At 57.5% G+C, this 26,036-nt stretch overlaps 3 protein-coding genes across 5 annotated transcripts in view; all 3 read right to left on the reverse strand.

The window, feature by feature from the left end:
* Positions 1-1,797: 1,797 nt before the first annotated feature.
* On the reverse strand, positions 1,798-5,072 carry IFI30 (interferon, gamma-inducible protein 30). Its single transcript, XM_004688179.2, has 7 exons — positions 4,865-5,072; positions 3,760-3,942; positions 3,597-3,671; positions 3,270-3,362; positions 2,344-2,496; positions 2,128-2,181; positions 1,798-2,044 (listed from the first exon to the last, which is right to left on the reverse strand). Exons 1-7 carry the CDS (start codon positions 4,985-4,987, stop codon positions 1,982-1,984), a joined length of 744 nt encoding a protein of 247 aa, XP_004688236.1. The 5' UTR covers positions 4,988-5,072; the 3' UTR covers positions 1,798-1,981.
* Positions 5,073-6,406: 1,334 nt separating this feature from the next.
* On the reverse strand, positions 6,407-19,058 carry PIK3R2 (phosphoinositide-3-kinase, regulatory subunit 2 (beta)). 2 transcript variants are annotated; one of them, XM_004688617.2, is made up of 16 exons: positions 18,951-19,058; positions 16,628-17,365; positions 13,559-13,651; positions 13,148-13,198; positions 12,944-13,075; positions 12,645-12,849; positions 12,107-12,192; positions 11,873-11,981; positions 11,694-11,792; positions 11,366-11,546; positions 11,147-11,272; positions 10,030-10,172; positions 9,636-9,812; positions 8,910-8,981; positions 8,592-8,762; positions 6,407-8,305 (listed from the first exon to the last, which is right to left on the reverse strand). In XM_004688617.2, exons 2-16 carry the CDS (start codon positions 16,947-16,949, stop codon positions 8,098-8,100), a joined length of 2,175 nt encoding a protein of 724 aa, XP_004688674.2. In that variant the 5' UTR covers positions 16,950-17,365; positions 18,951-19,058; the 3' UTR covers positions 6,407-8,097. The 2 variants fall into 2 exon arrangements, with proteins under 2 accessions (XP_004688674.2, XP_012584629.1); XM_012729175.1 differs by lacking the exon at positions 18,951-19,058 and adding an exon at positions 17,465-17,484.
* Positions 19,059-19,723: 665 nt separating this feature from the next.
* Positions 19,724-26,036, reverse strand: part of MAST3 (microtubule associated serine/threonine kinase 3) — a 35,516-nt gene continuing 29,203 nt past the window's right edge. The window contains exons 21-28 of one of the 2 annotated variants that reach the window (XM_012729001.1): positions 25,528-25,763; positions 24,649-24,855; positions 24,097-24,323; positions 23,487-23,609; positions 22,975-23,111; positions 22,683-22,864; positions 21,347-21,762; positions 19,724-20,104 (exon numbers count right to left, since the gene is read on the reverse strand). In XM_012729001.1, coding sequence (XP_012584455.1) covers positions 20,093-20,104; positions 21,347-21,762; positions 22,683-22,864; positions 22,975-23,111; positions 23,487-23,609; positions 24,097-24,323; positions 24,649-24,855; positions 25,528-25,763 — 1,540 coding nt within the window. In that variant the 3' untranslated portion in view covers positions 19,724-20,092. Of the gene's footprint in view, positions 21,763-22,682; positions 22,865-22,974; positions 23,112-23,486; positions 23,610-24,096; positions 24,324-24,648; positions 24,856-25,527; positions 25,764-26,036 lie in introns of both variants that reach the window. The other variant, XM_004688618.2, reaches the window with a different exon arrangement.

A 26,036-nucleotide genomic window follows, 5' to 3' on the forward strand; every position in this document is an offset into this window, starting at 1 on the left:
GCCAACATTTGTTGTTGCTAGTTGTTTGAAGATGTGCCATTCTCACTGGGGTAAAAAATTAGGTGTCCATAAACCCCCTTTGAGTTATTTTTAACAAATGAGATAACTCAAATATTCAAGCATTTAAAAAAAAAAAGGAGGAGGAAATTCTATGGGTGACAGTGTAGATGAACCTCAGGGACATTACAGTAAGTGAAAAAAGGCAGAGAAAGACAACACTGCATGGTCTCACTCATATGTGGAATCTAAGAGAGACAAAGACAGGAACTTTCAAAGGTGGATCACCATGGAGGGAGGGATGGATGAAACAGGCAGATGGCTGGTCAAAGGGTACAAACTGTCACTTGCAAAGAGTAAGCATGTGACTACAGCTAACAGTAGCGTATTATGTCCGTGGACGCTGTTGGGAGAGCAGACGTCAAATGTCTCACCACACACACAAAGCAGCTATGTGAGGTGATGCTGTGTATTAACTGGATGCGGTAACATTTCACAATGGCCATCTACACTTTAAATATATACAGTTTTGTTGATTTATACCTCAGTAAACCTGGGAGACCCCCAACATCTTTGCCTCCAGTGGAAGATGGGAATTTGAAGGTGGTCGCTTGGGACATTTTGAGGTTTTACATAATTTTCTCGGGCAGCACCCATGTATACAAACTTGGATGGGAAAATGATTTCTTCTCCCTACAACCCATTATTCCTGTGGCTTCTGAGCACTTGATAGGTAGGTAGTTGTGTTAAAGTTTACTTAAGTGTAAAATATACACCCACTTCATATGAAAAACATAAACCATCTCATACTATGTCTCCTATCAATCACATGTTGAAATAATAATGTATCAGGTTAAATAAATTCTGTTATTAAAATGCTTTTTAAGGGCTCCTGAGTGGCCTAGGGGTTAAATCTCAGTGCTGTCACTGTGGACGACTGAGGATGGCCTGAGTCTGATCCCCGCCCTGGAGGTGACCCACATGGTGCGGCAGACCTCTCCTGACCCGCCTGCTTCTCCCCTCAGCAGTGTACTTCATCAATCTGCCTGTTCTACTCCCCACTCTGTCTCTGGTAAAGCAATTTGCTGCCCTTGCACCTCTGGCCTGCACCCCAGTTCTGTATGCATAAATAAATGAATCTTTAAAAAAATGTTTTTTTAAGTAATAAAGATGGGTGGGAATAAAAGGTACAACTCTCTCTCCCCAAATTGTGAAAAGTCAATTTTACCTCTGTACCATTTCAATGTCACTGATCCAATTATCTTTACATTCTCCCTGAACATCTTTACATTCTCCCTGAATATCCCTACTTATAATGAATGAAATGACACCTTTAATATATATTCATGCTCCATCAATAAAAGCATCATGACTTTTTTTAGTGTCTGAAATTGGCCTTGTAACACGCCCTGTTTGCAAGTGCCTCAGCCTCCAGCTCCAGATTTTGATGCTGGTTGGGCCTTTGCCAGGCTCACCGTCATTCTCTTTCCCTCCCCTCCACACCCCTCAACACACTCCCAATACATTCTTTGAAACTACTCAGACAAGTTCCCTCGGGATCACCCAGTTGGGGTTAACAAGTGGAGTGGGTGGCAAGGATGTTTGTCGAGTTAATGAATACATTGCCTGCCTAGGGAACTCCTACTCACCCTCTGAAACCCAGCCCCAATGTCCCTCTCCCCTTCAGAGCCTTCATTCCCACTCTGGGCTCTTGCCCATCTTGGCCCCCAGGGGAATGGTGATGTCTGACCGCCTCTGCATCCTTTTCCACAAATACAGACTGAGGGGGCTGTACGACAACATCCAACGGTTTATTAAAGTTGTTTCAAAAATATAGCACCATTCTCAAGAGGCAAGATTCTTGATCTTGGGGCAGAATTGTGAGTTGGGGCTTCACGGAATGTACAGAAGTTATCCAGAAGACGAGCAGTGAGTGGCTGGTGAAGAGTCGGGCGGGGGTGCCCAAAATGGGGCACATGGGCTCTTACTTGAGGCACACTTCCCTGGAGGAGGGGGCTGTGACTTGGCAGACATCTGGCTTCTCACCCTGGAGGGGAGAGTTCTGAGTTACGGTCTTGGCGGAAGACCCCACCATCCACCAGCTGAATCCTGGCTCCCCTTCCAGTTTACCTGGTACAACTGGCAGACCACAATCAGGAGATGGCTCATATCATCCAAGGGTTTCTACACAAAGCGAGAAAGGAGACCATATGATCCCTAGCCAACTAGGGTGCCTGGCTTGGGGAAGGCTGCAAGTGACCCCACGTTTGGCCCCTGTCTCCCGCCTCCCAGACAAGAGGGGGGATTCCTGCCCAGGCCTGCACTGAGGGTTCCAAGAGTTCTTACCCCATTGACGACGACCCAGGGCACATATCTGTGGGGTGGCTGCAGAGCATCGGTAAGTTGGGCGTTGATGTGCAAGAGCTGTGTGCCACGCTCCCCCACTGCACACTGCATGATGGTGTCTGGGGACACTTTTGGGGCATAGAGGTGCAGGCACTACGGGTAGGGTGGGGGGTTGCTGTAAGCCAGCGCCTTGCTTCAGCTTCAGCTTCCTCCCCATTATCTCCCCAACGGTCTCCCCGGTTGACTCCCCCAGCCAAACTTCTCTTTCCTCATGAGCTACAGGGGACAGTTAAGGTTTACAGCAATGTAAGAATTCTCACAAACCTAAGATGTCTAAGACAGTCCTGACTGGAGGCCCCAGCAGCAGAGGTCCAGGCTGCCCCCACCAGCCCAGCAGTTCCTGACACCTACATTGTCTCGTTTTCCTCAGAGCTTCCACACATGCTGCTCCCTTCACCAGAAATACCCTTCCTCTTCTGTCCCCATCATCTCCTGAGTGCTCCCTCCTCTGCATTTCATCAGCACCACTATGACTCTGCAGGGCTTGGGGTACCTCAGGGCGAGGCATCTTGGGTGGCCTGGATGTTTGATGAATGAATAAATGATCAGAGCTAGTGAGTCACACTTTTGGGAATTCTTTTTCACAATCCTCCAGGCCTGTCTTGTCACCCCTCAGAGAAGAGTGAGCACCTGTGTTCCCATATGTTCCTGTTTATCCAAGCCCATCTTCCTCCAGGAAGCCCTCCCTCATTTTCCCATGCCCTGGGAAATTTTCATTTCCTCCATTCTAAGACTGATACTTCAAAAGGGAAGGCTATTTTCCTGGGGCTACAGAATGGTGTTTGGAGTCAGGATTCGAACCCCGATTTGAATGGATGCACAGAGGCCAGGCTCCCCATCCTGGGCCCAGTGAGGGTAGTGCTTACCGGCTTCAAATAGCGTTCAATGTCCACCATTTGTTCCATGCAAACAATGGTCATGAAGGCCACAGTCTTGTCTAACTTGTCCAACAGGCAGGCCTGGGGGTGGATGGGCAAGGACATAAGAGGGGGGTCCAGAGCACCCTACGATTACTCCAAATAATCACAGTTACCCACTTATGAAGCAGTGCATAAAGATGTGGTTAAGTGGAGGCATGTGGGCAGAGGATGGGGCTGGTTCCACCAGGGTTTTCTCAGTCTTGGTAACGCTCGCCCATCCCCACCCTCCTTTATCCCTCCCCCACGTCCTCCTCCCCCCCAACCCACACGTACCTCCACCTTGTTTAGCTTACACTCCAGATCACCATGCTGACACTTGAACTCCCACCTGCCACTGACGTTGTATTCCTGCAAGGCAGGGGGTTAAGGTGCGGGCTGGCCCACCTGGTGGCCACTTCCCTGAATGTAGGCCTCTGTTTCCCCTGCATCCACACACCTGGGCGTTTCCGTAAGGCACCAGTGTGACATTGAGGATCTCCATGACCATCAGCCACGTAGGGAAGAGCTCTCGGAAAAGGAAGTACTGGCAGCCGGGGCACAGAGCTTCATAGTAAAGACTCACGCTGACGGGCTCTGGGTCGGACTTCCAGCGGGGCTGCAGCAGACACAGGTCTCCATCCTGCTCAGGAAGAAGGGTGTGAAGCTAGTGGTGCTCCTGGACAAAGGGAGCTGCCAACAGTGTGTGCTCCATTTTGCACTCCTTCTAGAGCTTGCTAGGAATTCTTACAGTGGTTCCCTGGTTCTCCCTAAATCTCAGTCTGTCTGCAAAACAAACCTCACAATGATTTGCAAATAGACACTTCATGTACATAGGTTGTGCAGCTCTGTTCCCTCTGGGTGAGGGGAAAGCCCAGCCTGGGGGACTGTTCGCAGAAAGGACTCAAGGCCCGTGGCTGTTCTCACCAGAGAGGAATGTGTGCTTATTAGTTGCCACTTGTTTCCAGCTCCTGGAGTTGAGTTCAGCAAGCCCTAGACTATTTATTCTTGCTCTCAAGGGGCCCACGGGAACCCCTTCCAAGCCTTACTGCAGAGGCACACCTAGTGCCCTCCGCGTTCCGAGTGGCAGGTGGCCAGAGCCTGTGGCACTGTGAGCAAGTGTCCCAGCCTTCAGAGCATCTGCTTACTCCACACCAGAAATGCCAGCTCTTTCCTGGCCCCCATGCATACTGTGAGTGGCACTTAAAGAGTGGCGGTGGCCGCAGGCACTGCTTAGCTTGTCTGAGCTTCCTCCCCTGGCCCCAGAAACCATGACTCCAGCTCCAGGGCCCCAACTGTACACAGTAGGTGCTCAGTGTGCCTCGGGGTGGGGAGCGCAGGGACAGGCTGGGCGCAGCTGATGGCACGTGAGGAAGTCTGGACATGGAAAACTAAAATGACTCAGAGCGGCCACAGAGCCTGGAGGGTAAGTGGGGAGTGAGCGTGGGGGTATTTTGGCACCGACTGGAACCATATCTCAGCCCCATCTCTTTGCCCACAAATCTGGAGACAGGGGAGGAGCCGCTGGCCCCACCCCCACTCCCACCCCAGATCGTTGTCCCTACCTTGCAGGAGGCCACCCCCTTTGGGAGTGTTTCCAGACGGGATGCCCAAGCGCCCTGGGGAGTCTCCAGCAGCAGCAGCAGTAGCAGCGGCAGGACTGCTGTGAGCCGCAGGGAGCAGGCCATGGCGAGGGGCAGAGGTCCCGTGGCGGGTTCCTCCCGGGGAAGGAGCTGCCTTTAAGGCGGCGGCGGCCCGCCCCCAGGCAGGACGGCCTCCCAGTGCCCACGCCTCTCCTCGGGGCGGCCAATTCCCAGTGAGCGCTTCTCTCTGGGTGGGTCTCCCTTTCAGACCGCCTGCTCCCCCCGCTCACGCGTGCCGCTGCGGGGTGGGGGGGGGCCCATTCTGGAGGCGCCAGCAGCCTGGACCCAGCCCCACCTCTCCAGGTCAAAGAGCAGGAGTTGGTCACAGCACCCAGAGGGAGGTGAGGGCCGGAGGTGAGGCAGAGGCTGCATAGACAGAGATGACAGGTCACCTCGTGCTCACCGACCCTTCTGGGGGTGGTAGGAGTAACCCAGTCTCCCTTCTGGCTCTAGACTAGGGACCCCCAGTTCCCACCCTGGACTAAAATGGGGAGCCATCCCCTGAGAGCAGACCCCTGCCTCCTTGTCTGGGCCCTATCACTCCCAACATACCCCCTGCCCCACAAAGACCTGCCCTCCCTCCTCCCCTTCTCAGGCTCCCTGGGACCTACCGGAGCAGACTGAAAAGACTGACTCAGGCCTGGCCAGAGCTGGATCAGAAAGCAGAAGCCAGAGCTGGGATGGGTGCCTGAGTCTCTTGCTTCCACCCACCCCCTGCTGGAGTGGGGTGGGGGGGGAGGAGAGAAAAACTGGCATTCCTGCTTTCCTCAGTCCAAGGCTGGTGTGATGGTGGAACCTCAGAGAGCTCTCTTGGTGGGAGAGCAGCCCAGTTCTAATAATTAGAGAGAGTTTGTGGGAGTTGGGAAAGTAGGATGCAAACAGCTAAGTCAACAGACAGGGCTTTGCCCCTCCCCTCCCCACCTTGGGCAGGGCACCTCAATTTCCCCTTTTGTAAGGTAGGACAAAAAAGTTTGGAGAATGAACCACTCAGGAGCAAAGGAGGGGGTGCTAGGTGGGGTGGCACAGCGGGGCTTGGGATCTTAGTATTCTGTAGGGTGTTGGGGAATGAGGGAGCCCTTCAGATTTTGCAGGACCCCACTTTGGATATAATGGGGGGGGGAGGGCTGGGCCCCAAGGAGATGGCAGTACAACCCTTCAGATCAGCAGCTGCAACTCCAGGGCCAGGGAGGCCTGCAGTGTGTCCATGGGGAGGAAGCTGGGGAGCTGGCCTTTTCCTAGTGCTGGGCTGGAGAACAAGTGCACCCTTCCTCTTAGCCTGTAACAGACTGAGCAACACAGCTTCATGAAGCTGGCGCGCGCCCATGCCAGGCAGGCAGGAGTTAACAATACAGTTTCCCAGGAGTTATTAGGCACCGAGTGGATTCCTCAAGAAGCCTCAGGACTCTCCCATGATGGGGTTCCCAGGCAGTCCTAGGGTAGGGGCCCCAGCAATTGACTGCTCAGTGATACGGAAAACAATGACTCTGAGAGAACACAAGAGTTTGGAGTGCTGTTAGTGCTAGTGCCCAGGGTCAGCAGCTTGGGGCCATGGGCCCAGTGACCTTCCTCATGTCTGTTCACACCACAGGGTGGGCTGCTTGAGGCTCCTCGCTTCCAGGGGAACGCCTGCCTGGACATGCAGTGGGCACAGTGCTTGGGGAGGCTGAAGGACCCGTAAGTTCCTGTAGCTGTGGGCCTAGCAGAAGAAACAGGTCAGGGGCAGCTGCATTTCCCAGGGGCAATGGGTTGGCCAGAGGCAGGCTAGTGCTGTGCGGGAAGAGTGGAGGGCAGAGGACCAGTAGCTTGGATTGGGAGGATGGTAGGCAGCCTGGGTCAAAGTCATGGTGGGCACTCAGCTCAAGGCCCCAGTGGTGGCAGGCGAGATACGGAGGGGGTCAGAGTAGGGGTTGGCACTGAGGACAGCAAGGCCAGGGTGCTCCTCTGGGAGGCACAGGAAAGGTAACCAGAGATCCCCACTGGCAGAGGGGAGGGCAGGGTCCAGCTGGCAGCTGAGGGCTGCTCTCTGACCTCCAGCAGCTTTCTCAACCTCAGGACTCCAGCAGCTAAAATGGGGGTGAGGGGCGTTAGCCTTCCTCAGTGGCCTGGAGCAGAATCCCCAGCTCAGTCCACAGGAGCGCAGGAGACCCAGGACCCACAGTGACAGACCAGTCCCACCGTCGCCAAGAAAATCAGCCACTGCAGTCAACGTCGTACTGCGTCTGATGTTTATATCCGTATCAATATCAACGTACCATACAAAATCCGCCTGCCAGCCTGGCCTGGCAAGGGATGGGGGGGGGGGTGTCTGGGGGCGCTGTAGAAAACCAGGCTCTCATCCCAAAAGAGGAGAGAAGAAAGGGCTTTACAGTCAAGGAAAAGTAAAACCCAAACCCGACGAGGGTGAAAAGCGCGGACTCTGCGTGGCGTGGCCACAGGCACCGGCGTGGTTCGTCCTCCACTTGGGGGGCCGGGGAAGGCCAGGTCAGCCCACTGGTTTATTTCTGTTCTCTTTCTGGGGGAATTCTCAGCAACTGGGGGATAACCCAGCGGCAGGTTTCACTTCGGGGTTTGGAGGGGAAGTTGGGGTCTGTGGGGCGGGTCCCGCCCGGCCCCGAATGTCAAGCAGAAGCTCTTGGAAGCAGCTGAGTGAAGTTCCTTCCTGCCCAGACCCCTGGTCTATGGCTTAAAAATTGGGGCACCCAGGCTGGGGCCACCAGCCCAGGGGCCCCTGTAAACATGGTGGATGCAGCCAGGTGGGACTCCAGGAAGCCCGGGGCCTGCGGTGGGCAGTGCAGAGTCGGGCGGCTGAGGGAACGGCAGTGCCCATGGGGGAGGAGGCCGGGGGTAGGAGAGGTGGGACCCCCAACACGGAGACAGGACAGAAATCAAGAAAGGGAAGGAGAGAAAAGGACACAGAGCTCAAGAGAAACTGAGACAGAGAAGAGAGGGAGGTGGGGATACAGAGAGAGACAGGCAGGCAGGCGTAGAGAAGAAACGAAAGGAAGGTAGTTACAGAGAGAGCTGGAGAGAAAAAGAGAAAAGACAAGAGATTCCGAAAAGGAAGCTGGAGAGGAAAAAGAGACGGGGAAAGCCGGGTGAAGAGGACAGATGAACAGACGGAGGTGGAGACACGGCTGGCCTCGGGGGTGAGCTGGTCAGCGGGTGGCGGGCGGGGGCCCGGGGCCAGGGGCGCGCACGGGGTGGGCCAGGGTCACGGTGAGGGCGTCGTTGTGCTGCACCAGCGAGGCGTGCTGGTAGTGCAGCACCAGCTCCTTCAGCGACCCGTACAGGTTGTAGGGCTCCGCGAAGCCGAAGCCCGTGGCTGTGCGGTAGATGACGCAGTGCTTGGTGTCGCCGTCCACCCTGCGGGCGTGGGCCGAGGGCGGTCAGACGGGTCCCCCGGCCCGCCCACCTCCCTCAGGGGTGACCCTTGCCAGGACTGGTATCTTCCCATTTCCTGCACCCCACCCTGATCAGGACCCCCCTGGATACTGTCGCGCTTCCTCGCCTGTCCCCAACATTCCCCTCTCCCTCTGGCGGCCAGGTGGCTCATTTCTAGGCTTCCTGAGGCACAGCCGTGCTCAGTGAGAGCTCTGGAGAGTGCAGCTTCCCTCAGCCCTCAGACCACTCCGCACCCGCGAGCACTCACACCACAGAGCAGGCGTAGCAGCCCCGCTGGCTGCTCTCACGGATGAGGAAGGTGCCATCCCGCTTCCCACTCAGCATTTCCTCAGCCTGGGTGCGGTTGATCTTGCCCACATACCACGTGCGCTCCTCGTGGTGGGGAAGGTCGTCCTCGTCCTCCATCAGTGCATACTGGCTGCACGGGCGGAGGGAAGGGCCCTGGTCACTCACCCACCAGCCTCCCAGGACCCCTGCTGCCTGGGGAAACTCTCTCCCGGGTGACCTCCTACTCGTTTTTTTTTCCAAACCCCCCCAAGGCCCTTCCCCACAGATGGCCACTCACTCTTCAGTCTCATTTTTGATCCCCAACCACTCATTGATTTTCTTCTGCCGGGCACCTTTCTGGGTGAGCCACCTGGGGAACAGAAACAGTTGGCTGGCTGGGAAAGGAGGCAGCAGCAGAGGTAGCCCAGCCCGCGGCAGGTCTGTGTGGGCTCCAGTGACGCCTCACAGCTGCCACAAGGGGTCAGCCTGGATACAGGAGGGACCCCCAGCTCTGCCAGGGAACCTCCCATTTATTATTCTGTTTCAAGCTTCCAGAGCAAGCCCTCCTGTAGATCCCTCAGTTCTGGGGGCTGCATGCTGCCGGCCTTCGCCTAGGGTAGCTGTCCTGGAGCGCTCTGGAGAGGACAGCATGAGAGAATGTGTGCGGAGCGCAGCAGCGGTTCACGGCGTGAGGGAGCTTGCCAGGGTCTGTAAGGTCAGCAGGCAGAGGGGGGATCTGCACACTCTGGGAGTGGGTCCTGTTGGAGGCCCCAAGGACTCAGCCCTGTGGGAGCAGCACTCCCGTCACAGACTACGAGGCTGAGGGGCCCTGGAAGAGCCCACCGGGGGCTGGGCAGGGCAGGGCAGAGCGGGTCTGGAGGAGAGGGAAGGGGCTCCTGGCCAGGTGAGGGGCTTCAGGGTGAGGTGGGCTACTTGGTGGAGAAAAGGAACGCGACACCTGCAGAAATGAGGTCACAGAGGCTCTGCACTGATGGGGACCGCCAGGCACAGAGCAGGCACTCACACGAGGTACTGGTCTCGGATTTTGCGTAGCTGCATGAGGTCCGGCTTGAGGCTATTCATGCGCTTGTCGATCTCCCGGTTGTCTGAGGCCTGTGCCCGCAGCTCCTGCTCCAGCTTGGTGCGGCTCTCATGGATCTCAGCAATGCGGGACTTGAGCCGCTCCGAGTTCAGCAGGATCCTGTGGGGGGAGTGGCTCAGAGGCTGCAGCTTGTCCCCAGTCTTTAAACTCTGAACATGCCGTCTCTACAGACTTCTTTTCCTGGCAAACTCTTCCTCAAAACCCATTTCAACTGACCTCCCCCCCAATGGAACTCGGCTCGGCCCTCCGATTCCTTCCTTTCCCCAGGTGCACTGCACCAGATCAGGGGTGGGTGAGGCACAGGGACGAGACTCACCTCTGCATCTCTTTCTCATTGCCCTCACGCCGAAAGCGTTCCAGATACTCCTTGCTGCACTTCTCTTGAGTCTGGCCCTGCTCTTCAAAGATCTTGATGGTCTCATTAAAGGCCTCGATTGCTGTGCGCTTCATCTGCAGTTCCTGGAGGAAGGTGCGAGCCTCAGCACCTCCTGGAACTTTCTGCAAGTCTCTCAGGAGCAGTAAAGGCAGACCCCAACTCCGATAGGGAGACTTTGCTTAGGCCAGGCACACCCACCCTTTAGATCCTGATGAACTGCATGAATTCCTACTGATCTTTACAACCTTTTTAAGATTGTCTTTACAAACACCTGCACCTCTTAGCACTGCTGAGAACAAACGATAAGTCTAGCTGCTTCACGGGGCTCTTTCTTGAGGCAGATGCTATTAATACAACAACTACTTCCTAAGGCTTCATCTCGTGAATCTCCTCGGAGCTTCCTAAAAAGTCCGACTATTTATAGGTAAGCTGAGGCTCAAGGGATCGAAGTCATTTCCCAGGTCACCATGATGTGAACTGACCCCAGCCAGGTGTCTTGTCCACTCAGTACCTCAGCTGACCCATCAGTATAAAGGGACAAGAAAGTAAATCCCTGGGATGAAGCAGTTCTTAGCCTAAGACTGGACAGTACATCTGAATAAGCTGCATTGCGACTTGCAAGAGAAGCTTAATAAAACCCTGAACACAAAGCCCCTCCCCTTCTTTCCTGTGGCCTCCTGACCCTCTTGTCATTCAACCCTTTGTCAGTTAGTATTGTCATTTTGAGTAACATTCTGGTCCAAAGGGATGGAGAATAACTGAGACCCACATTTCCAGTGTACAGGTGGGGAATCTGAAGTCCAGAGAGGCGCGGACACCTCCCAGCTCCTAGGTTCCACGCCCAGGCTGGTCGGCACCCCTCCTCTGTCCTTTCTCCTTCCCCCGCCCTCACCTCTGTCAGCACCACGTGCATTTACGCCTTTAGACCAGTGCCCAGGGCTCGATGCCTCTTTGTGACGGAGAAACAGACGGAGTCCCTATGGCCTCCCACTGGCCCGCGGCCCTGGTTCCCACCTGTGTGCAGGCCGTGGCAGTGGGGTGGGTGGTGTGCGCCTACCTGGGAGGTGCGCGTGTACTCCTCGTAGAGCTGGTCATACTCGCGGCTCTTGTCCTGGTACTGCTGGTGGTAGACTTTGAGCTGGGCGCCCACTGCCTCCACACTGTCCTCCTTGACGATCTGGTCCTGGGGATATCGGTACGGTCAGAGAAACCACCTGGGAAACAGGCCCCCGCTGGCCAGGTGCTGCCCTCCCCAGCTCTCGCCCCTGCCCCAGACCTGCTGGTACTTGGACACGGGATACAGCAGTCGTGTGTCCAGTTTGGCGTTGTACTGGGCCAGCGACTCGTGGCGGTAGTGGGTGATGAGGTCCACCACGGAGCAGAAGGTGAGGGGTTCCGAGAAGCCGTAGTGCCCATCTCGATGGAAGACCTTGATCAGCTTGTTGTTCCCACCTTTCCTAGGGGCGGGTGAGGAGGCCCGTCAGCCAGACTCCCCGACCTCCTGTCCTTGCGCCACACGCATCGCACTCCGCAGCCCTCAGTCCTGACCGGGGAGCGCTCCCTCCCACCTCTCATCCCGCTACCCATGGGAGCCTGGCCCCTACCTGAGGGTCAGCGTGTACTCCCCCTGGATCTTACTGGATGCATCTCGGACCAGGAAGGTGCCATCAGGTGTGTCCCGGAGTTTCTCATTTACCTCCTCCCTGTGGGGACACCCAGGATGGGGCCACGTGCCAGAGGCCCTGCCCAGTGTGCGCCAGCCCACCCTGCTCGCCTGTCTTACCTGGAGATGTCACCCCAGTACCACTCGGCATCCTGCAGGGAGGGCGGGCTTCCCCCATTGGTGAGGACTTGGGGGGCTGGCTTTGCCTTCGGGGGTTTAGGCGGCAGTGCTGGGGAACAGGAAAACAAATGGACCGACTGTATGCTGTGTCTGGCTCAACTCAGCCTGCTGATACTGGCAGAGTCCTGAGTCAGCACTCACGGCCCCAACAGTGAACAATATGGGAGGGGTCACCTGGGGGCGCGACCTCCTGTTCCTCCAGATGTTCTTGAAGCAACTTCTCCACCAGCAACACAGGGAAGTCGGGGCTCGGCTCAGTCCTAGGGGAGGGGAATGCAGGGCGCTTAGCAGGACAGCCGGCAGTGGCGCTGCTGTGGTCCCACGCATCTCATGCCCAGGGGACACGTGAGGGCAGTGCAGGATGGAAGGGTGGGACACGGGCAGGTGTGGGCCGGCCTGCTTATGCATACTCGGTCAGTGCTCAGTAAATGAGCATATACCCAGAAGACAAGAGTCCCGCACCTGGACTCTTGGGGCGGGGTCAGAAGCCAAGGAGTCCCCAGGAGCCCAGGCCCCACCCTCATCGTCTTACCCATCTTAGCCCATCGCACCGCTCCAGCTTCTGCCAACCCCCACTTCCTCCACTGAAAGCCCCATCCCTTGGGCTGAATCCTCCATTCCTGTGCCAGCCGTTCTCCGGGTCTGCAATCCTCAAAGGCCCAGCTCCTGGCACTTCCTGTCTAAGGCCACACCCCCACAGCTAGGTGCTCACCCATCTGGTGCGCCCCCTGTTGGTGGTGGTGGGGCCTGCAGCAGCAGCGGCCCGAAGGTGGCGCCCAGGGCTCGCAGGGCCAGGTTTGGGGATGAGGATCGCCTGGCTACCCGGCCCAGGTGCTGAAGCAGGAAGCGCAGCGTGAGGGCATGGTGCAGGGTCAGCGTAGGGGGCTCCAGTGCTGGCCCCACTGGCCCTGAGGACTCTGCAGACAGACGACCAGGGCCAAGTGAGCTGAAGTAGAAAGCAGCCTGGCGGCCCTGGCCTTCTCCCCTAGCTAGACTCCCTGCCAAGCTCACCCCGAAGGACCCGGTGAGCCTCAGCCACAGCTTCGGGTGTCAGGAGGGGCGTGGGAAGTGCCAGCAGGAAGCTCTTGATGCAGTCTGAGAGGGCTGCCACATCCCACTGCTCCAGATCACTCAGGGTCCAATCTGTGGTGGCAGAGGGACATGCTGGATTGGCTGTCTTCTCACACACCCCTGCTCTTTGAAACTTCCCCTCACCTGTGCGTGGGGCAGGCAGCTCCGGTCTGTACAGGGATTCGCTGTCAAGTCCTGGGGGAAAGGGGTAAGGGGTGGGTCAGCTCCACGTCAGGTGGTAAGGCCAGCTCTCATGTGCCACAAGGACCCCATGAGGTCCCTGGTGGCTGCTCAACCTCCCCTAGTCTCACTTTAGAGTCCAGAGATAAGTGCAGGGCAAATGATGGAGACGGCAGCTGAAGGCACAGCACGGCAATGGGGTAGGCGCTCGTGTCCTCATCCCACGCCTCCCCCAGGTCAACATGGAGGCCCAGGACACAGTGGCTCAGCCTCCTCCCAGGTAGAGTGAGCCTAGAAGTGCTGTGCGGGAATGAGCTGCCCATCACCAGAGGTAAGCAAGTAGAATCTAGGGGCTGCGGCTAGGCTGAGGCTCACCTGTCCGCTCAATGGCCTCCACAAGCTTCACTAGGAGTGGGGGTGCCACATCAGGTGGGGAGAACTGCTCAGGCAGGTCAGGGAGTATGAGACCTGTCAGGAGAGGATGGTGTGTTAGCAGGGTTCTTAGAAGGGCTCCAGCCCTTCTCAGTAGATCCAGGTGCTGACCCAGGCCACTACCCAGCGCTGGGACTACCATCATGGGGGCTGGAGGAGGTAGGAAGGCTGTTTTTGGGAAAGTATTTTCTGGGTTGAAATACAGTTTACAGGGCCCTCCTTGGTAGTGCAATGGGTTAAAACGCAGGACCATGAAGCTATCACCAGGGAGCTGACCCACATGGGGCAGCAGGCCTCTCCTGTCCCGCCGGCTGCTCCTCTCAGCATGTACTATGTCGATCTGCCTGTTCTGCTCCCCACTGTCTCTGGTGAATCCTCTCACGACCCCTGCACCTCTGGCCTATACCCCAGTTCTTGTGTTCATGAAAAAATAAATCTTAAAAAGACAAAAAAAGAAATACAGTTCACACAACTTCAGAGACCAGGTGTTGATTCGTTTTCCCAAATCTGGCCACATCCTTACCCTCAGTATCTGTGACCTTTTTTTGAAAGTAGGGTCTTTGCAGACATAATTAAGGAGGGATTTTGAGACTAGATCATCTTGGATTTTGGGCCCTACAGTCAATTACTTGTATCTTACAGGAGATGATGTGACCACAAAGGCAGGTGATGCAGCCGCAAGCCAAGGGACACCTGTGACCCTCACAAGTTAGAAGCAACAAAGGATAATCCCCCCCTAAAGTCTCTGTGGGGAGTGTGGCTGTGCAGGTGCCTTAATTTTAGGCTTCTGGTCTCCACAGAAGTGGTGGGATGCATTCTTGTTTGAAGCCTTCCGGCTTGTGGAAACCTGTGCGGCAACCCCAGGAAAGCCACACAGCAGTGGGGGGCTCTGCCACAGCTTGCTGTGCAGACCTGGGTACTGTGCCAGCCCTCAGCAGGCTTCAGTTTCCTCAGATGGGACACTGGCAGGTGTGACACCTCTCCGTGCTCAGGAGGAACAATAAAGTGACAGAAAAGAATAAATGGAAAATAGTTCCTATCTGGGTCAGACATCTTATTCCAAGGATCCATCTCTGTTTTCTAAGTCATTTTGCTTTTAAGTGATTATTTCTCCCCTCTCTAAAAATTCTGCAAGCCCCCCAAGCCGGTCTGGGGCCCACCCTGGCCTGGGCCCCGCCCGCCACGTTTCCTGCGGCGCCGGCCGGCCCTCCATGCGGGCGCCTTGGCCTGCTCCGCACCATGTGCATGGCTCTGGCCCTTGGCGGGACGCTCTGGCACACAGCAGGGGCAAGCTGGGGCCTGTGGGCCTCTCTGAGTGATGGGCCAGGTGGGGCCTCCAGCTGGAGAGAGGCCCAGCTGTGTGGAAAATGCCAAAAAAATTTTTTTAGAAAGAAAAAACAAGCAAAGAAGAGAAAAAAAGTTTTGTGTAAATGTGTGCTGGGGGAGGCCTGCCGAGGTTCTGAAACTCAGCTTAAACTTGCTTGTGATCCATGTGCAACAGGAATCACCCCCATCTGTCAGAGACTAAGAGAAGGCGCAACACCCGCTTGGGTGCACGGCTGGGTGGGGGCCCCAGCAGCACTGGGTTCTACACTTCCCGCTCCGGGCTGGAGAAAACTTGCGGCCTCAGCATGTTTACAAGTGCTCCCGGGACTCTGGAAGCAAGGAACTCAATCCTCCTGTTTCTGGGCGAGGAAACTAAGCAGGGTGTCCCGGAGCCCTGGAGGTGCGGAGGGCAGGCTGGGCCGCCAAGCGGAGTGGGGAGTGCGTGGTGTCTGCGCAGAGGCCGGGCAGGGGAGGCGGCTGTTACCAGGGGGAGAGGCAGAGTCTGGCTGGGTGCCCGGCTGGGTCCGCCTCCTACCCCTCCAGCCCAGGCAGGACAGGCAGACGTAGGCCTGGGCCCTGAAGACTCCGGAGGCTGCAAGGCCCAGCCAGCGCCGTGCCGAGTCAGCAGCCCCATCCAGCCCTGCGCTAGGGGCTCTGGGCATCAGTGGCCCTCTGGCAGTGATCAGCAGCCATGGGCCAGGGCCTTGGGTATGATCCTGCGCCCTGTCTTCCTGTCAGCACATGCAGCTCCTCAATGCTGCCGCCCCACACCTGAGCTTCAGCTTCCCCAGCTGGAACCCACACCCCTCGCCCAGCAGTCCGAGCTACGCTCAATGCTGAGGTGCCCTCCCACGCACCCCGCACAAGTCAAGGGTCTTTGGCCCCTTGCTGTACTGTGTGGACTTATTCCATCCTCTTTGGGCTCCGGGGCTCCCTTCATCTTAGAAATCAGGTACAGGGTCACAGGGGATTTCTCGTTGTACCGTCTATAAACTGCAGATGAAGCTAAACTGAACCTCTGACAGTCTGAACACTGAGTCTTACTCAACACTCCCCATTATCCTCAAAATCCTATAAAGCTGGGCCTCCCTGGTGGCGCAGGGGTTAAAGTCTCAGCGCTTTTGAGCTCATCCAGGCCAGGGAGCTGACCCACATGGCGGGCAGACCTCTCCTGGCCCGCCCGCCCGCTGCTCCTCTCAGCAGTGTATTTCAGTGGATCTGCCCGTTCTGCTCCCAGCTGTCTCTGGGGAGTCCTCTCACCCCCGCACCTCTGGCCCGCACCCCTGCTCTTTATGCATCAATAAATGAAGTTCCTGAGGTACAGCCCTGCTGCCCTCCCCTTCCTCAATTCACCCCATTGTCCTCTGTTCCCCAAATCTATCATTACATGCCCACCTCCTGGCCTTCGCTCCTACTGCACCCACTGCCTGGGTCCTTCATCCCAGTGCTCCCCATGCCAGGCTCCTTCCTCATAGTATTAATGACTACTTAATCACATTCTTGTCACTTTTTGAACGAGAAGCCCCATGAGGGCAAGATCAGGCCTTGTGGCATGAACTGCGCCAAACCTGGTTTTTCCACCTTTCCTGGAAGAGGCATCACCACCTCACTGGAAAAAAGAGCAAACTGAGGGTTTGCGGGGAGCTCCCCCCCCTCTCCCCCACAAGGCCCCTGCCGGCTGCTCACCTGGCTCGGGGGGCCCATCTCGGGGCCTAGCAGGCAGTGGGCGGGGGCCACGGGGACGAGGGCCAGGCCTGGCCAGAGCTACAGGCCCCAGGAACTCGACGTAGGTGCCAGGGAAGTCGCCTCGCTGCCGTGTGCGCTCATTGAGACCGGGCATCCAGCCCACGTTCTGTGGGCAGCGCTCACTGCCCTCAGACACCCCCAGGGCCTGTAGGGCTGCCCGGCTCACCACCAGCACATCACCGGGCAGCAGCTCCAGGTCCTCTGGCCGCTCCCGGCGGAATGGGTAGAGCGCACGGTACTGGAAGCCCTCAGGGCCAGCCATAGCTAGGCAGGGTGGGGTTGCTAGATGGTTAGGTGGTTGCTTGGGGCCCCAGTGGCCCCATCAGTAGGGGCAGGGGGCCGGGGGAGTCCACTGGGTTGGCTTAGGATACTCAGACCTCTATTCCCAATGGTAGGTGACTCTGGAGGCAGATCAGGCCTTGCTCCCCATTATACCATGACCCTGATAAGGGTCACTCATTGCTCTGTCCACCATTCGCCAATCGGTGGGAGGGGGTCGGCAGCGTGATCTCAGGTCACTCAGCCGCTGCGTTCCCCCCCCAGTCAGTAGGGCCAGGCCAGGCTGCTCACTCCTTTACATGGGGGGCCATCGGTGCCCGAGACTGGCGGCTCTTCCAGCTGCGCCAGACGAGGGGCCCGAGGGCACTGGATGTCACCATGCTCGGTCAGGATGCTGACCTAGGGGAAGAGGAGCAGGGCAGTGTTAGCTGGGTTGGACTCTTCCCACCCCCAACTAGGAGATGGGCCCACATCCCAGGATGGATTCCCCTGACTCACTGGGCAACCTGAGGCTGACCCTTGCCCCTCTCTGGGTTTCAGTTTTCCCAGCTATAAAGTGGGTGCAAGAAAAGCCCTTCTCCTGGGTTGACGGGAGGAACCTGCCCCAGGCAAGTTCAGTAAACAAGCTCTTCATCACCCCTGTTAAAGAGAGAGAAACTTAGCTTAGAGCAGGAAGGTTGCCGTGAGACTACTCAGTGGGCCAGGAAGCCAGACCCAGACCCACCCAACTGCAAGGCCCAGCACAGAGGCATGGCCAGACAGTTATACTCGGAGCAGGTAGGGTGTCATCGGGCACACCTGGGGTGTTGAGTCTGCAGGAAGGGTCAGGCCAGCGGGAGAGCAAAGGGGGAGGTAGGAAAGGAGGTCCAGGCAGCCGGCCTGCAGAAGAGGACTGAAAAGGGGGCTCCCAGCATGGCTTACTGTAGGGGGTGGGGAGGGCAGGTGTCAGGAAGGGAGACCAAGTCCCAGTGCAGACATGAAGTCAGGACAGAACTGATGGAACTTTGCAGTTGGCAATGGGATGCTGCTGACTGTGAGGTAATGATCACCCCACAGGAGCCCCCAGGCTCAGGGAGACAGCTACTTCTCAGCATTGAAGGTCCAGGTGTCCTGGGGGTGAGGTGGGGGAGGGGTACCAGTACTTTCCGAGAGGGCGGGTCCTTATAGAGGACAGGAAGGGGCAGTGGCCAGAGGGAACAGCCTGTGCATGTAAAGGCTTGCAAAGGCTTGACAGGGACAAGTTCCTTGCCAAGGATCAGGGTAGCTGTAAGAAAACCACCAGCCACACTGGGCCTCCAGTACCAGAAGTTGTGGTGCAAGGAGCAGAGTTTGACCACAGGGAGGCCCAATTTACCCACTTCTGTCCCCTTCACCCCTATTCGACTGGTGTGGAAATGAGGCCCAGTGAGGGGTCGTCCAGGAAATCGCCTGGATCCGCTGGACTGCCCACCTCCACACCCCGGCGTGCACACGTTTGCACACGCCCCTGTGCGAGCTCCCGGGAACCAGCGCTCCCCCAATCCCAGAGGCTCCCCCATTCCCAGAGGCGGGGTAGAGGAATCAGGCCCGGTTGGGGGCTCCGCCGCAGGGCGCACTCGAGTCCAGACGTGCACTCATTCCGCTTGATCCCAAGTAGCACAGTGTGCAAACCGGAAGTGGAATCGACCCCCGACACTCTCGCACCCTACTATTCCCCACACAATGCCTGGGCGCCCCTGCTCAGTGCTTGACGCCCCACTAGGGGCAGGGCCTCCCTCCATCCGCAGCTGTGGCTCCAGCCGCTCATCTCGACTTAGGGTGCCCCGTTCTGCCTCCATCGCTCCCAGGTGGAGCGTGCGGCCTCCGTTCCCTGCGGGCCCCCCAGGTCCCGCGGGGCCCGGGGGAGCCCGGATTTCGCGTCCAGGCTTTCACTGCGGCCCCACGCTCTGCCCCGGCGCCCCGCGTTTGAGCGCACCTCCTGCCCCGCCTGCCAGCCCGCACTCACCTGGTCGTGGCCGCCACCGCCCACGCCACCGCCGCGGTCGCCGTCACGCCGAGCTGAGACCGACCCGCGGCTCTACCGCGGCCGCCGTCGCCGCAGCCGTGGGATCCCCGCCTCCGTCGCCGCCGTGGTTCCGAACGACCGGGCCCGCCCCCAGCGGAAATAGCCGAGCGTGCTCGGGCCAGGCGGGTGACGCCAGGCCGAGGCGGAGCCCGGGGACGTCCGAGCGCTTCCGGAAAGACCCGAACGTACTCCCGCGGGACTGACGGGAAGTTCGGCGGGGGCCGAGCGGGGGGAGCCGGGGTGGGGAGAGCGGCGGCGGGAGGGCCTCGCGATCGCCGAGCGTCTCCGGAAACAGCCCAGAGCCACCGAGTCAGACGGATCCTCCCCGACGGGCTGGCCGGGCCGAGAAGATCGCACAGTTCCGGAAGTGGACTGGCGTCCACGCACGGCAGCTTCTCAGGCTGGGCCGGGCTCAGGTGCAGGGGGTTTAGGGTAAAGCTAGGACTAGACAGGAAGGGCCCGAAGACGGCTGTATTATTATTATTAAACTGACGTCGGGGGCCCAGACGGGTATCTGGGTGAAGCTTTTTGAGGGCAGAGCCCTCGACGGGCTACTCACAGCAGGGAAGGCAGCAGGAAGCTCGCGGGTGCACACCCAGGCAACCTTCAAAACCCACTTGAAATGACTGCCGAGGGTGGTGTCGTCGCTCACTCCCACCCCACTTCCCCCTTAACCCTTTCATGACCCCTCACAGATTCAGACACAGTGGACCTCCTCTTTGTAAATGTGGGCTTTTATTCAGTCAGCTTGGGAATGGAAGTCATGCACAGCCTAGGTCTAGCTCCAGTACCAGGCAGGGCTGGGTGGGTGTCTGGATGGATGCAGAGTGGCTGCCGTGCGTGGAAAGTGCCCTTACCATGCAAGGCACGGCCATCTTGCCTGACCTCCCTATGGAGTATGGAGGTCTGAGATGCCCATGCCCAGTGGGTCACCCAGCATGGGGTGAGGGTGTGGGCTGCGGTTGGAGTCAGCTGTATCTGACACCAGACTTATCTGATCCAGCTCCCTTGCAACAATGCTCAAGACAGGGCCTGGCTGCACGACTCAGGTCATCCTGGGATGTCTCCACCTTGGCCAGGCCTCAGCTTTTTGTCTGTAAAACGGGGATAAGACCACTTCCAGCCTTCCCAAGGCTGGCTGAGGGAGAAGCGACGAATAAAAGCACTTGGCACACAATAGGTGCTTAATAAATAGTCATGGGGTTAGTTTTGTAAACACAAGGAAACTGAGGCACAGAGTGGGGGAACCATTTTCCCAGAACCACACAGTGAATTCAAGATTCAAACTTGGGCCTCACTGCCTGACAGCTGTTTTTCTTACTCAAATTTCATACATGGACATTCTGACACAAGAGGGAACTCCTAGGGGGTATTTCAGACACACACTGACCCAGGGTTCACCCTTGTGATCCTCAAAATGTGAAATATTGTCTGTGATGGACATTCTCCTGTTATGGCAGTTATGGCTCCTTGAAGCCTGCACCTCCTCGGACATCAGTGTCCCTCAGTGCAGTGGGTGACCCTTCTGCCTAGACCCAGTGAACTCCTATTCATCTATCAAAGCCCTGATTCCCATACTCACTTCTCTATGATGAAGCCTACAAGACTGCAGGCACTCTTTAGCAAGGCTGATCTAGGGGTGGAGACTATGATGGTGGGAAGAAACAGCCTTCAGACTCTAGTCCATCATTGGAGTTACTTTCTCTTATGGCGGAAGGGGATCATTTACGGACTTTTCAAGTCATAGCTAAACGAGACAAGGGCAGGTGAACGGATGGGTGGGGAATGGGATCAAGTAACACACAAAAAACTCGAAACATACAGAAAGACCAGAAAACAAGGGACTTGTCAAAGTGTTTCCTTCTCAACCCAGGTTGTGGGGGTCAGGGGGTAGGATGTCTGCAAATGGGGTCCCAGGTGCATGAGGCAGGACCTGGGCAGCCACCTTCATAGTGGTGGCTCAGTCTATCGCTTATAAAAAGTAATAAATTAGTTGCAGGGATCTGCTGCTATTTACAAGGCCTCCCTTATCCCCTATTCCTGCCCTTCAGATCCTGAGGGCACCAGAACATGAGGGAGGTGCTCTCTCCACCTTCCAGCAAGGACCAAGATGGCTTCTTGCCTTCCAGGTGTCACAGGTTGGTGGCTATGTCTCCATTGTCACTTTTTGGAAAAACGATTGCACAAAAACGTGTGACTTGCAGATCAAGTGGGAGGGATTAGTCTTTTCCAGCAGGTCCAAGGGCTCCCGACACCGCCTCAGCACCCTCCACAGCAATCTGTGGCACCAAGGTAGGTAGCCCCGTGGCCTCCTCAGGTGGCTCATCAAAGCTCACCTCCTGCACAGCCTCCTGCTTCTTGAAGGAGTCTCGGCGCTCAGACAGATGCAACCGCCGCATGACCACGAGCTCTGAGTCTGGGCCACGGCCACGGCGTCCTGGTTCCCCGTCCAGCCGCTCACCTGTACCCAGCTTGTCAGCTGACTGGCCCCGGCGCAACCGTGGGGACCGGGCAGGGGCAGGTGGGTGACCAGGCAGGGGTGAAGGTGAGCGGGGTGGGGGCGCAGACACGGGTGGGCAGGCCAGCGGGGAGGGCGGGATACTGCTGGTAGACTTGCGGCGGCCGGTCTTGGGGCGGGGTGGCCCGAGTTTGGCAGCCAGGCCATGCAGGGAGCTAGGGCGGGTGTGGCTGGCGGTGGCAGGAGAGGCAGGACTGCTGGAGCTTGGGGATGCACTGGGTGGGGATGCGCTGTCTGTGGGTAACAGGCAAGGGTCAGGGCCACTGGCCTTTATGACCCCAGCCTGGATGTAAGACCCTGGGGTACAGTGCTCCTACAAAGCCCACATCCTTCCCTGTGGCCACCCATCATACCTGGCTTTTCCCACCTCCTTTTGTTCGCACAAGTTGTTCTCTTGGCCTAGATCTGGTACACTAACTCCTACGCATACTTCAAAGCCCCAGCTCCCATCCAGCCACATCTCACTTAATGAACTGGACCTCATTGGGCCCTTGATGAGGACCACACATTGTTGAGCCACATGACACCCTCACCATTCACTGTTCATCTAATGGGCTGTCCCCCAAACTATGCTTTCTAGCCTTGCTCCCCACCCCCAGGCTGGTCCAAAGAAGAAAAATGGCACAGACACCCTGTAGCCCATGAGGTTAGGGTGGGCCAGAAGAAGTGACAGCAGTTGCAGTGCCCAGAGAATACAAAGGACTTCCTGGAGGGGTGGCCCTGGAGTCCTCCAGCAGGACTTTCCTGCCTCCCCTCTGCTGTGCTAGCCTGCTAACCCACTGGGCTTGGAGCTAACTGTGGCTGAACCCTCAGGACTGGGTCAATCACCATGCTTCCCTGCCCGGAACAATTTTTCCGACATGTACACTATACCCTTTGCTGACTCACAGATCCTCTGTGGCTCCCTAATGTCCCCCAATTTAGGCCCACCTCTTCAGCGTGATCCTTACATGCGTCCTGTTTAGCCCCGTGGTTGGTAATGTCATCCCGGCTGGGCCCACCCTTCTCTCTGCTGCTGCACCCGTTTCCGACTCCCCACTGGGCTGCCACTCATCTCGCTTCCTATGCTATGCCACTCCATCTTCTAAATGCTGCCCGCTGCCCGCTCCCTTCTGGGACCCCTTCCTGCCTGGGTGGTCCCAGGGTACACCCACCTGCAGGGGCATCAGGCGCTGGGCTGCGGCACGGTGTGGTGGGGCTGGGGGAGAGGCTGTGGGTGGGTGAGCCGGGCAGACTCTCACTGGATGACAGGGAGTGGTGGAGGCCAGAGGAGAAGCTGCGGCTGGTGTGCAGCACTGACGACTGTTTGGAGATCTTCTTGAAGAGGGACTTGCGCCTGGGGGTGACAAGCCCAAGTGCTTGGGATCCCTGCACCCTCCCCCAACCCAGTGGCGGCCACCACCATCAGCACTTCCAGGGGCTGGCAGTCAGCTCAGATCAGCTCACCGGTCCTGCGTCTCCCTCCTGCGACTCCTCTTGCTTCTGCGTGCCATGCGGCCCTTGGCCACATTCTTCCGGGCGGGGCCCACCTTGATGGATGTGTTCTCCAGGGCAGTGGTCCGCAGAGCAATCTTGTTGCCGCTCTGTGGCAGGGAGGGCCAGAGTTTACCCGTGGCCTGACTCCCACACCATGACACAGCCCCCCACATCTGCCAGATTGGGGGGGGGGTAGGGGGCCAGATGCATGGGGGCCAAAGGGAGGATCAGAATGGCCACATGGGTGGTGGGGGTAGCTTCCTTGATGAATGACTGCACAAGGCAACATTAGGAGCAGAGGAAGGAAGCAGACCCTGGGTGAAGGGAGGGGAGAATCTGGAGAGTCAGGAGCTGAAGCCAGGGGGCAGGAGTTGGGGGTTACAGAGCAATCCCAAGGGTGGGGACTGTGGGGCGATCTGGGGTCCCTAAGGGTGGTCAGGAGTGGGGGTCTTGGAAGTCCGAGGAGGCAGTGGGGATTATACCTTCAGTAGCAGCTCAACCACGTCCATGTGCACCAGCCCCAGGACGGACTCCCCATTGATGTGAGTGATGAGGTCCCCCGCTCGCAGGCCCGCCTCCTGGGCAGGGCTTCCCTCTTCCACACTCTGGGGTGGGGGTGGGGGATGGATGGTAGAGTCAGTGGTGTGGGCCCCACAGCGGGGAGCTGTGGGACGCTGGCAGGCTGCTGCCTCTCATGCAGTCTCGGCTTCCCTGGTCTTGGGGACTGTACAGAGTGACCGGTGGAGAGGGACAGGCCCAGGAGCTTCATGCCCACTTAGGGTCTCTGTTCCTCACAACCTACAATGATGTGAAGACTTACGTGGCACCAGCTCCCACCCCTCAAAGGGTTTTATTCCCCTGAAACCTCAAAGGCAACAAACACTCACTTTTCAAGCCAGAAAATGTAGCTCTGGAGGAAGGCGCTGAGCAGGGTGGCGGTGCACTTGAGCCTGCGGCTCTTGTTCACGTCACCCCAAGTGTTCTCTGCACCAACTCCGAGCACTCCCTGTACTCGTCTTAGGCACCTCCCATGCCACCCTAGGCATCCTGGCACCCACCCTAGTGCTCCCTGCTTCTGCCTGGCCAGCTTACCCAGACCACGTGGTGCACAGTATAGACATCGCTGTCACCCATGTAGACGCGGATTGCCCGCAGGCTGAAGCCATACTTCTTGCCTGAGCTGTGGATGACAATGGGGGGCCGCAGGCTGCCACACACTGGGGACGGGTCTCGACTTGGAGAAGAATCTCGAGATGATGGGTTCGAGGACAGTGAACGTGGGGACAGGGGGCTCATGAGGGGGCCACCGCTGCCATCATCTGTACAGACCAGGATCAGGAAGGGGGTCATTTTCTGGAGGGGCCCCCCCCTTAGGGTACCTTCCCCTCCCACCGTGCTAAACCGGCAGCTCTGTTGCCGCTCCAGCACCCCACGCGTGCCCCCACCTCGCCTCTGTATATGCAGAGGCCTGTCAGGAACGCCATCCCCTAGCTTCCGTGTGGCCAGCTCCTTCCTCTCCCCTCCAACTTCAGCTCAGCTCCAAGATCACCAACCAGGACGGGTCACCTCCCACCTAGCTCCTGTCCCCCTGGCCAAAGTAGCCCCCACCCCATCGGTCACCATCTAGCGAGCTGGGCGTGTTACCTGCTGTGATGATGAGCGACAGGGCAGACACCGAGGCTGACTTGGGCACGCGGCCCCCAGTGGCAGAGGCTCTGGACTTCTCAGGGCCTGGGTCTCTGGGGCCCCCAAGGCGGCGGCCCCGGCCAGCTTCCAGAACCCGTGGCGTGGAGTGTCGGGCCCCTGTGCTGTTGCTTCGTAGCCGTGCGTGACTGAGGGCAGCTGTATCAGCTGGGGGGTGGTTGGGGGAGGGGGTCAGTCTGGCCCTCATCTCAGGGGGCTTGAGCCCCTCTCCCTGTTTGGCATGTACACAGTCCAGTCTCCCGGCCTTTACTGGGTATTTCCCTCTGCCCATGTATCCTTCCTACATGGCTCTACATGAGAAACTCCACTCTTCAAATCCTATCCTCCAGGAAGCCTTCCTCCAGCCCCAGTATGACCCCTGCATCCCCTTCGTAGATCTCCCCAACCCTACCTCTCTTCTAGTCTCATCCTGATCTTAAGAAAAGGGGCTCTCACCCTTGGACTGTAGACTTCTGGGGGGCTAAGTGGAAGCCTTGAGACCTCTCCCATCTTTTTTTTTTTTTTTCCAAAATGTACGGCTTTCATTCTAATCATTTTGTACATTTTTTTCCATCTCAGTTGTAATCCCCGTGCGTTTCCCATCACCAAGTCACCCAAGTGCCATCCCATAGTCCAGTGCACTTCCCTCCCCCAACCATTTTTGACCCCATTCCCCACTCCTCTCCCATAAAAGAGACCTCTCCTATCTTATATTCTTTCTTAGACAAGTGAGTGGTCTCTCTGAAGAACAAATATCCATCCCTGAAAACCACTGCAAACTGTTCCTCTTCGGGGAAGCTTTCCAAGATACTACCTCCCTCCTACTCTAGACCCACTTACCAGAAAGGGTTGAGGACTTGGGCACTCCTGGGGTAGCTGCTGGGGGTGGATCAGGCTCCCCCAGAATGAAGATGGGCTTCTTGGAGTCCAAAGGGGCCGCCTCATCCTCTGATGAAAAGGCAAACTTGGGCATCGTGTCCAAGCTGATGGTGTTCAAGAGAGATGGGCTGGGACCCCGCTCAGGCTGGGATGAGGACGAGTGGCAAGAGGAGCCAGAAGAGGCACAGGGCCTGAGCCTGCAGCAGGGAAGAGCCCACGTAACCCTCGAGGAGCCCTGGCCCTAAGGTCCGCCCTCACGGTCACGCCTGAACCCTTGGTCTGGAGTCTGAGGCAATCAGAAAACACTTCCCTCTGCTGCACTGTTCTCCATATTTGCCAAAGTAGCTCCTATTCCTCTTTTAAAACTCACATGCTAGCCCCGATCTTCTAGCAGACATTATTGCTGTGAAGTCTGGACTTTAAGGATGAACAGGAGTTCATCAGTAAAGGCGCTCTGTGAAGAGGATATA

The sequence above is a fragment of the Condylura cristata genome, unplaced genomic scaffold (genome assembly GCF_000260355.1).
Source record: "Condylura cristata isolate star-nosed mole 26May11 unplaced genomic scaffold, ConCri1.0 scaffold00024, whole genome shotgun sequence".
In the NCBI taxonomy this organism is placed as follows: domain Eukaryota; kingdom Metazoa; phylum Chordata; class Mammalia; order Eulipotyphla; family Talpidae; genus Condylura; species Condylura cristata.

What these genes read in the sequence shown, in the direction of transcription:
- IFI30 (XM_004688179.2), bottom strand. Translation starts at nt 4,987, where the DNA reads ATGGCCTGCTCCCTGCGGCTCACAGCAGTCCTGCCGCTGCTACTGCTG. An exon ending in TTGAACGCTATTTGAAGCCG is followed by an intron (nt 2,497 to 3,269) that starts GTAAGCACTACC and finishes CCCTACCCGTAG; the next exon opens with TGCCTGCACCTCTATGCCCC. An exon ending in CCTGGGTCGTCGTCAATGGG is followed by an intron (nt 2,182 to 2,343) that starts GTAAGAACTCTT and finishes CGCTTTGTGTAG; the next exon opens with AAACCCTTGGATGATATGAG.
- PIK3R2 (XM_004688617.2), bottom strand. Translation starts at nt 16,949, where the DNA reads ATGGCTGGCCCTGAGGGCTTCCAGTACCGTGCGCTCTACCCATTCCGC. An exon ending in AGATGGGCCCCCCGAGCCAG is followed by an intron (nt 13,652 to 16,627) that starts GTGAGCAGCCGG and finishes CTCTCCTGACAG; the next exon opens with GTCTCATACTCCCTGACCTG. An exon ending in GAGTACACGCTGACCCTCAG is followed by an intron (nt 11,547 to 11,693) that starts GTAGGGGCCAGG and finishes ACCCGCCCCTAG; the next exon opens with GAAAGGTGGGAACAACAAGC.